The sequence below is a fragment of the Rattus rattus genome, chromosome 2 (assembly GCF_011064425.1).
Source record: "Rattus rattus isolate New Zealand chromosome 2, Rrattus_CSIRO_v1, whole genome shotgun sequence".
Classification (NCBI taxonomy): domain Eukaryota; kingdom Metazoa; phylum Chordata; class Mammalia; order Rodentia; family Muridae; genus Rattus; species Rattus rattus.
This window is the reverse complement of record NC_046155.1, coordinates 165,534,628-165,543,466: the sequence shown is the minus strand read 5'-3', so window position 1 is coordinate 165,543,466 and position 8,839 is coordinate 165,534,628. Positions and strand designations below refer to the sequence as shown.

The following is an 8,839-nucleotide window of genomic DNA, read 5'->3' as shown; positions in this document are numbered from 1 at the left end:
TGCTTCTAAAATTCAAGGGCCAGACGGGGAGGGGGCAGCAAGAGTGACAGAAATAAGAAGGGGGGTAGGAGTGGAGGAAGGGGGGGAAATGGAATCAAAGAAAGATGTGGAGAAGAATAAGAAGATAAATCATCCTGGCGAGAGAGACAAATGCGCAAGGAGAGATGGAGGGGTTGAGGAAACAGAAGGACAGAAGAACTCTCACATGGCCTCGGGATTCAGATGTTCCAGCTCCCAGAGACCCCCAGCCTATGTTTATCGGTGTCTGAGCTCACCAGGTTTCCACACACTGAGGTCTGTGGACACAGTCCTACTGACTGTCCCGACGCTCTGTGTACACCATACCAGACACTCCAACTGTGTTCAATTGGCTGTCACCTCCCCTAGAACACGCACGCTCTCAAATCCACACCCACACCGTTGGCTTCTCTCTGCCCCACACTCTCCTTGTTTAAAAACACACTCGTGAATATTCACCAGCAGAGGTGCCATGGAGAGAAGAAGGGTACATGTCATGGTCTGGGCTGCAAAGAACAAGGATGTCATTGGGGGAGGGGTTCGTGTCCTCCCCACCCATACAGGCCTAGCCCTGGGTCCCGTACTGGGCTGGGAGATGGCCCTGGTCAGAAATGCTCTCCCTCGGGCCTTGAGGTCACTGGGGCTAGGGAGGCACCAAAGAATGCCCCTGGCATGTGCTGACAGGGGATTTCATTGCCCGGCTGGGCAGACTCAGGAAGGACTTGGAGGAAGCAGCAAAGCGAGCTCACCCTGGGTCCAAGAAATGTCCCCATGCTGTGTCTGACGGCTTTGGCTTTCTGGGTTCATGGACCTGCTGGACCCAGCGCAGCTGGTGACCTCTGAGTGCCTGCGAGTGGGTGAGAGGGAGGTGGTAAAGGATAAGAAAGAAAAACGGAGAGAAGATAGGCGGGCATTTTTGAGCGCTTGGGATTGGAACTGAGAGAAAGAATTGTTAGCAGGGGGAGAAAGACTGCGACAGTCACAGACAATGAGAGGAGTCTAGGAAGATAAGGAGAAAGAAGAAAAGGAAAGAAGGAAGGAAGGAAGGAGAGAAGGGGAGTTACAGAAAGAGATCAAAAGAAAAGAAAAGCAGAGGACACAGAGAGAGGCTCAGGGAAGACCGCAGCAATCCAAGCTGCCAGTGATGGGTGCTGAGAGAGTCACTGTCAGAGGTCCCCGGACAAGCCCAATACACAGAACGTCCAGTTTGACTCCCCTGCTGCTCATGGGAATGCTGACCTCAGGTGAGTGGAACTCTGGCCTTATAGTGCACACACCCTCAAGTGTCACCTTGTCTCCTATTGTCAATCTCCTGTGTCCCCAGGCCTGGCCGAGTCGCCAGTCCCCACCTCAGCACCTCGAGGCTTCTGGGCTCTGTCTGAAAACCTGACTGCGGTGGAAGGGACAACAGTTAAGCTATGGTGCGGCGTCAGGGCCCCTGGCAGTGTGGTGCAATGGGCTAAGGATGGGCTGCTTCTGGGTCCAAACCCGAAGATGCCAGGCTTCCCGAGGTACAGCCTGGAAGGAGATCGGGCTAAAGGTAAGAGATCGGAGTGTGCGATACTCAGGCACTAGCAGAGACAGTGGCACTGACCTTGGTGGTTCCATCTCCAGGCGAGTTCCACCTGCTTATTGAAGCCTGTGACCTCAGTGATGACGCAGAGTATGAATGCCAAGTCGGCCGCTCAGAGTTGGGTCCCGAGCTTGTGTCTCCTAAAGTAATCCTCTCCATTCTAGGTACGAGTGAGAGACTCCCCTCCAGGACCCACCAGTCTGGGCTCCAGCCCTCTTCCCTCAGACTGGGAGTCCTCTTCCCTCAGACTGGGAGTTCTCCACCCTGGGCCCTGGGTACAGTCCCGGCTTCTGATTTTTTGGCCAAACCCTTCACGTGTCTCCCAATAGTGATTGATCCCAGACTCTTTCCCACCAGTTTCCCCCAAGGTGCTTCTGTTGACCCCCGAGGCAGGAAGCACAGTGACCTGGGTAGCTGGGCAGGAGTATGTGGTCACCTGTGTGTCTGGGGATGCAAAACCAGCACCTGACATCACCTTCATCCAGAGTGAGTGGGGTAAACCGGTGGGATGGGAAGGCGGTGTTCCTGCCAAGTGTCCTCCTAGGGGCTCCTAAAATATGTCCTCCCTAAAGACATTATCACCCCAGGTAATGAGGCCAATGTGATGTGCTGGATAAGAAAGAGATATGGGGTGGGGGAGACACCCAGGAAATGCAAGATGGCTGATCTAGGGTCAGCGCTCAAGTGAGCTATGGCTGCCGATGTATTGCAGATGTAGGGGAGGGGAGAAAGAAGAAACCATGATATGGCCCTGAGAATCCCAGAATTCAGGGGGTCCTGAACATATGGGAGGACAAAACTGTCACCTCAGCTTCTTGTCCTCCTGAGCCAATAAGAAGGGGGTGTGTAAGAAGGGGTGCTTGCCTACCCTGAGGACTTCCAGGGTAATGTTCCTACATCCACCTTGGAGAAGAACCCAGCATCCGTCTATCCGGATTTCTTGTTGCCCCAAGGTGGACGAACTATATTGGACGTCTCCTCCAATGTGAATGAGGGGTCGGAGGAGAAACTCTGCATCACAGAAGCCGAAGCCAGGTGTGCAATTTGGGGTTTCCTCCCTGTACACCGTGTTCCAGGTTGTCCCACAACACTTTCCAAATCTAACAATGCAAGTATGGAGACCTGAGTTTTAGAAATACCTAGGTCCTAACTCTTGACTTTGACTCTCAAAAATCCTCGACGGTAAGGTATTAAGTAAAAATACTTAACCCAGATAGGGACCTTAGGCACCCCAACTCTCATGGTTGAGCCCCCAGATCTCTCCCAGGGGATTTTAGATCTTTGAATAAATCAGTATGGAGACGAGCTAAAAGTGGGGACTTGGGACGTCCACCTCTTCATCCTGGGTCCCTAGATTTCAGATGACAACTCTGACTCCAGAAACTTCTATTTTTCCATGACAGGGTGATACCCCAGAGCTCGGATAACGGGCAGTTACTGGTCTGTGAGGGTTCCAACCCAGCTTTGGACACTCCCATAAAGGCTTCATTCACCATGAATATTCTATGTGAGTGGGGGATGTGGGTAGCCTGGGACATTGAGGATGATTTGAGAGCACTGGGAGATTTAAGAATGGTAGAAAATTCAGACATTGTCATCAGTGTTGTGTACCTATAATCCCAGCATTCAGGAGGTGGGGGGGGCGGAAGGACAGTAAGGCAAGCCTGGGCTACTGAGGGTTGGACTTTGTAGCTCAGCCATAGAATCTGGCCTGCGATAAGCATAAACCCAGGTTTCACGCCTAATACTGGAAACAAAAAGCAAGCATACAAGGAAATTTAACATTTATTCTTGTTATTGGGATTCTGTGTGTGTGTGTGTGCATGCATGTGTGTGCATGTGTGCATGCATGCACATGCCAAGTGGAGAAGTCAGGGAACGTCTTTCAGAAGTTAAATCCCTTCTTGCACCACGGACTTGAACTCAGGTTGTCGGGCTTGTGGCCAAGTACCCTTACCTCCTGACCCATTTCCCTTGCCTACAAGAAGAGATTGAAGTCAGTTATGGGGCCCAGAAAGAGTAGGTGGGCTTCCCAGGCTCCCTGAGTGCTCTGTGCTCTCCAGTCCCCCCAGGACCTCCTGTCATTGATTGGCCAGGCCTGAATGAGGGGCATGTGAGGGCAGGGGAGAACCTGGAGCTGCCCTGCACAGCCAGAGGTGGCAATCCACCTGCTACCCTGCAGTGGCTGAAGGTGAGGATGGAGGGCTGACATGGGGGATGGGGGGAGGAGCTGTGCGGAGATAACCAGGCTTGCTTCTGTGTCCAGAACGGTAAACCAGTGTCCACAGCCTGGGGCACCGAGCATGCCCAGGCAGTGGCCCACAGCGTGCTGGTGATGACCGTGCGACCTGAGGACCATGGAGCTCAGCTCAGCTGTCAGTCCTACAACAGTGTGTCTGCAGGGACCCAGGAGAGAAGCATCACACTACAGGTCACCTGTGAGTCCCGCCCTCTTGCTCTCCGTCCACACCCAGACGGCCTTCTGTCCTCATATCTGGCCAATCTGATGCCAAAGACCTCGCTGTCAGCCCCCACCCCCCTCTGTCTGGGTTGAAGACCCCGGCCTGAACTCCCATCTATCCTGGGTGTGTCTTCCATCAGTTCCCCCAAGCGCCATTACCATCCTGGGATCTGTATCACAATCGGAGAACAAGAACGTGACCCTTTGCTGCCTGACCAAGTCCAGTCGCCCACGGGTCCTGCTGCGATGGTGGTTGGGTGGACGGCAGCTGCTGCCCACAGATGAGACAGTCATGGATGTGAGGATGTAGAAGTTTGACATCCCTTGAGGCTCTGGGCCCCAGGGAGCCCAGACTGAGGCCCCAGTTCCCGGGTCTGACAGAAGAGGGTGGGAAGGGCTTCGTGTGTCCCTGCTGGGGTCTGGTGGACCCAGGCCTCTGCTGCCATGGGTGGGGGCTTCTCGGGCCCTAAATCTGAAGCTTACTCCTTGCCAGGGCTTGCATGGTGGCCACATCTCCATGTCCAATCTGACATTCTTGGTGCGGAGAGAAGACAATGGCCTGCCCCTCACCTGTGAAGCCTTCAGTGACGCCTTCAGCAAGGAGACCTTCAAGAAGTCACTCACCTTGAATGTGAAATGTGAGCCTTTACTCAGAGCCCAGTGAGGCCTCAGTCTTCACCGACCTCATCCTGAGGATCCAGCCCAGATGAAAACATCTCTCCTTCACCGTCTCTCACTAGACCCTGCCCAGAAGCTGTGGATTGAGGGGCCCCCAGAGGGACAGTACATCCGGACTGGGACTCGGGTGAGGCTGGTATGCTTGGCCATCGGAGGCAACCCAGACCCCTCCCTCATCTGGTTTAAGGTAGGGACCAAGCAAGAGTCCCTTCTTTCCCTTCTCCCACCTTTCTTTTCCTTCCCTTCCTTCCTTCCTGTCTTCTCTCTCTCTTTTGTGTTTATCTGCTCGTGTGTGTGTGTGTGTGTGAGTGTGAGAATGTGTGTGAGTGTGTGTGTGAGAGAGAGTATGAGAATGTGTGTGTGTGAGAGTGTGAGAATGTGTGTGTGAGTGTGTGTGTGTGAATGTGTGAGTCCGTGTGAGAGAGAGTGTGAATGTGTGTGTGTGAATGTGTGTGAGTGTGTGAGTGTGTGTATATGAGTGTGTGTGAGTGCGTGTGTGTGTGAGCATGTGAGAGTGTGTGAATGTGTGTGTGTGATGTGTGTGAGTGTGTGTGTGTGTGTATGTGTGTATATGAGTGTGTGTGAGTGCGTGTGTGTGTGTGAGCGTGTGAGAGAGTGTGTGAATGTGTGTGTGTGTATGTGTGTGTGTGTGAGAGTGTGTGTGTGTGTGAGAGAGAGTGTGAGAATGTGTGTGTGAGTGTGTGTGTGTGAGTGTGTGTGTGTGTGAGTCCGTGTGAGAGAGTGTGTGAATGTGTGTGTGTGAATGTGTGTGAGTGTGTGTGTATATGAGTGTGTGTGTGTGTGTGTATGAGTGTGAGCAAACCACTCAGACTTTACTGAATAATCTATCTTCTCATTCCCTACTTTCTTTCCTAAGACGAGATGTCATGCAGGCTGGCCTTGAATTTTGTTCCTTTTTGTTCCAGACGGTTTCACTATGTAGTCCTGGCTGGCCTAGAACTTATGTAAACCAGGCTGGCTTCAAACTTAGAGAGATCCACCCGACTCTGCCTGGACCAAAACCCTGCCCAGCCTTTTGACCCTCTTGTGCCCTCCACCCTCTCAGACCGTGGAAATACCCATATTTCTTGGAAAACTCCAGAGATTATGAAAAGTCGCTAATACCACGAGAATTTTTGAAACCCCCAGGGAAGGACTGGAAAAATAATTCCAGGATAAAAGAAGGAACTTTGGGCCAAAAATTCTAGAGATAAAAACAACCATAATTCCACTCCAGTAAATACAATTCATTCACATTAAAGCTAATGTTAAGGAAAATAAAGAATGAGGGCTGGGGATTTAGCTCTGTGTTGGAAAAATAAATAGGCCCTGGGTTCAGTCCCCAGCTCCAAAAAAAAAAAAGAAAAAAAAAAAAAAAAAAAAAAAAAAGAATGAGGAGGGAAAAAAGAGAGAGAGAGACAGACAGACACAGAGAGAAAGACAAAGAGGCAGAGACTGAGGCAGGGATATCTAAGGGTTAATGTGGGAATTGGGCAAAAGGTCAGAGAAACTTTTGGGGAGAGTGGAAAGTTTTTGAAATTTTAAATTTTTATTTATTAATTTTAATGTGTATGGGTATTTTGCCTGTGAACCACATTCATCCCTGATGGCTTGGGGTCAGAAGAGTATGTCAGATCCTCTAGGACCAGGAGTTACAGCAGGTGATTAGCTGCCGTGTGGGTGCTAGGAATCGAACCCTGGCCCTCTGCAGGAGTAGCCCGTGCTCTTAACTGTTGAGCCTACTCGCCAGCAGAGGACTGGAATTTTTCAGAAAAACACCTGGCGGGGTGAGGTGGCTCTTTTGTAACCCTAGCACGTGGGAGCTGAAGGCAGGAAGGTCAGGAGTACGAGGCCATCCATCCTCAGCCATGCTACTCAGAGAACTTGTTCTGAGGTCAACCCTGGCCTCAAGCAAAACAAGGCAAAAACAACAGAGGCAAAGAAAAGGGAAAAAGTAATATACCAGGTTGGGAATTTCAAGGGAGTTTCCTGACACACAGTGTTCTGCAAGTATCAGTTCTGAGTTTCAGAGTGTGGTGCCTGCAGCAGGTAAAAGGTGGGGGTGAGGGTGGGAGGGGTGTACAATGGATGAAAGATCCCAAGACTGCCAAGGCGGGCAGGAGAGGCTAGAACTAGGGATACTCGATTCCAGACCCCACTCCTTTAAACTAGTGGGGTGCTACGCCGTTGAGTACACCTTCGTCACACAAAAGCCCTGTCTGGGCTAGTAGCCACCCACCCTGTTTGGGTCCTCAGGATTCACGTCCGGTGAGCGAGCCCCGGCAGCCCCAGGAGCCCCGGCGTGTGCAGCTGGGCAGTGTGGAGAAGTCCGGGAGCACTTTCTCCCGCGAGCTGGTGTTGATCATAGGTCCGCCGGACAACCGAGCCAAGTTCTCCTGCAAGGCTGGTCAGCTCAGTGCGTCTACGCAGCTGGTGGTGCAGTGTAAGCGCACGGGCCCAGCGGGTGGGGAGTGGTGAACAGGGGGCGGTGTAGAGTCGGAACCTTGTAGCCCAGGTTCCTCAGCCTCTGAATCTCTAATGCATTAAGTCCCCCCAACCAACCTGACCATCCTGGCCAACTCGTCCGCGCTGCGCCCAGGCGACGCCTTGAACTTGACCTGCGTCAGCATCAGCAGCAACCCCCCAGTCAACTTGTCTTGGGACAAGGAAGGAGAGAGGTGAGTTTACAGGAAGCCCCATCCCGTCCATGTTCCGTCCCCTCCCCCTCCCGGTCTGCTCCCTCGGTGCCCTGAGCTTCCGGAATCAGCTGGGTCCTCACCTGACTTCCCCAACTTGCACAGGCTGGAAGATGTGGCTGCAAAACCGCAGAGCGCACCGTTCAAAGGCTCCGCTGCATCCAGGAGTGTTTTTCTCAGAGTGTCATCCCGAGACCACGGTCACCGGGTCACCTGCCGGGCCCACAGCGAGGCACTCCGTGAAACCGTGAGCTCCTTCTACCGCTTCAATGTGCTGTGTAAGTGCGCAGGCCTGACACCGCCCCTCCAGCCCTGTCCCCTGCAGACCCCCACCCCCCCCAGTCTTCACCTAGACCTCTTCACCTAGCAACTTTCCTAGCCTTCACCCTGATCTCCGGCTGTCAGCAGTTCCCATCCACTGTCTCCATTCTCGACTTGGCACTTGCTGCTACCTTTTTTGCAAAATTGGACCTTAGCTTTCTCAATTATTAACTTTTAAAAGTTTTTAAAATGTCTTGCTATGTAGTCCTGGCTGAGTTGGAACTCGATATGTAGAGCAGGAGAGCCATGGACTTGCAGCAATCCTCCTGCCTCTGTCTCAGAAGTGCTGAGATCGTAGGCCTGTACGATTAGATATACATATATATATGATTTTTTATTATTATTATTATTATTATTATTATTATTATTATCATTTGCTGCTTTTGTTTTTTCAGACTGTGTCTGACTGTGTAGCTCTGGCTGGCCTGGAGCTTACAAGCGATTCACATACTCCTGTCTCCCATGTGCTGGGATTAAAGGCATGAGCTACCACACCCAACTTGGATTTTTTTAAAATTACAAATAATTATTGTGTGTGTGTGTTCCCTCATGTCTGTGCCATGGTGAGCAGGCGAAGGTCAAAAAACAACTTTTTTTTAAAAAAAAAATTTTTTTTGTTGGTTTTTGTGAGGATTGGGTTTCGAGACAGGGTTTCTCTCAGTGTAGTTCTTGCTGCCCTGGAACTAGCTCTGTAGACCAGGCTGTCCTCGAACTCACAAGAGATTCGCTTGCCTCTGCCTCCAAAGTACTGGAATTAAAGGCGTGTACCGCTGCAACGCCCAGCTTCACAGAACAATATAAGGAAGCTGGTTCTCATCTCCCACCTTGTGGGTCCCCGACCCTGAACTCAGCTTTGGCAGTAATCTTTCCAGCTGAACCATCCCGCCAGCTTTTAGCTTCCATTCAGTGTCTTGCCTCAGATCTCAGCTCCAACAGTTGCCCTGTCCACCACCCTAGTCCTAGCCTTGACCCTAACCTTAACCCTTGAACTCATGCCTTAACTTGACCCACTCTTGACTTCCTGGGGCGCCCCCTCTGAAGATCCTCCAGAGTTCCTGGGGGAGCAAGTGCGGGCAGTGACCGTGGTGGAGC

The 8,839-nt window shown here is 51.8% G+C and overlaps 1 protein-coding gene across 2 annotated transcripts in view; it reads left to right on the top strand.

Annotated features, from left to right (window-relative positions):
• The first annotated feature begins 1,139 nt into the window (after nucleotides 1-1,139).
• Nucleotides 1,140-8,839, top strand: part of Nphs1 (NPHS1 adhesion molecule, nephrin) — a 26,847-nt gene continuing 19,147 nt past the window's right edge. The window contains exons 1-15 of one of the 2 annotated variants that reach the window (XM_032896170.1): nucleotides 1,140-1,262; nucleotides 1,343-1,558; nucleotides 1,633-1,755; nucleotides 1,949-2,077; nucleotides 2,545-2,626; nucleotides 2,995-3,098; nucleotides 3,655-3,782; nucleotides 3,858-4,029; nucleotides 4,193-4,350; nucleotides 4,546-4,690; nucleotides 4,793-4,917; nucleotides 6,987-7,173; nucleotides 7,279-7,408; nucleotides 7,532-7,704; nucleotides 8,789-8,839. The exon at nucleotides 8,789-8,839 is cut by the window's right edge and continues 90 nt beyond it. In XM_032896170.1, the coding sequence (XP_032752061.1) occupies nucleotides 1,163-1,262; nucleotides 1,343-1,558; nucleotides 1,633-1,755; nucleotides 1,949-2,077; nucleotides 2,545-2,626; nucleotides 2,995-3,098; nucleotides 3,655-3,782; nucleotides 3,858-4,029; nucleotides 4,193-4,350; nucleotides 4,546-4,690; nucleotides 4,793-4,917; nucleotides 6,987-7,173; nucleotides 7,279-7,408; nucleotides 7,532-7,704; nucleotides 8,789-8,839 (2,023 nt within the window). In that variant the 5' untranslated portion in view covers nucleotides 1,140-1,162. The remainder of the gene's footprint in view (nucleotides 1,263-1,342; nucleotides 1,559-1,632; nucleotides 1,756-1,948; nucleotides 2,078-2,544; nucleotides 2,627-2,994; nucleotides 3,099-3,654; nucleotides 3,783-3,857; nucleotides 4,030-4,192; nucleotides 4,351-4,545; nucleotides 4,691-4,792; nucleotides 4,918-6,986; nucleotides 7,174-7,278; nucleotides 7,409-7,531; nucleotides 7,705-8,788) is intronic. The other variant, XM_032896169.1, reaches the window with a different exon arrangement.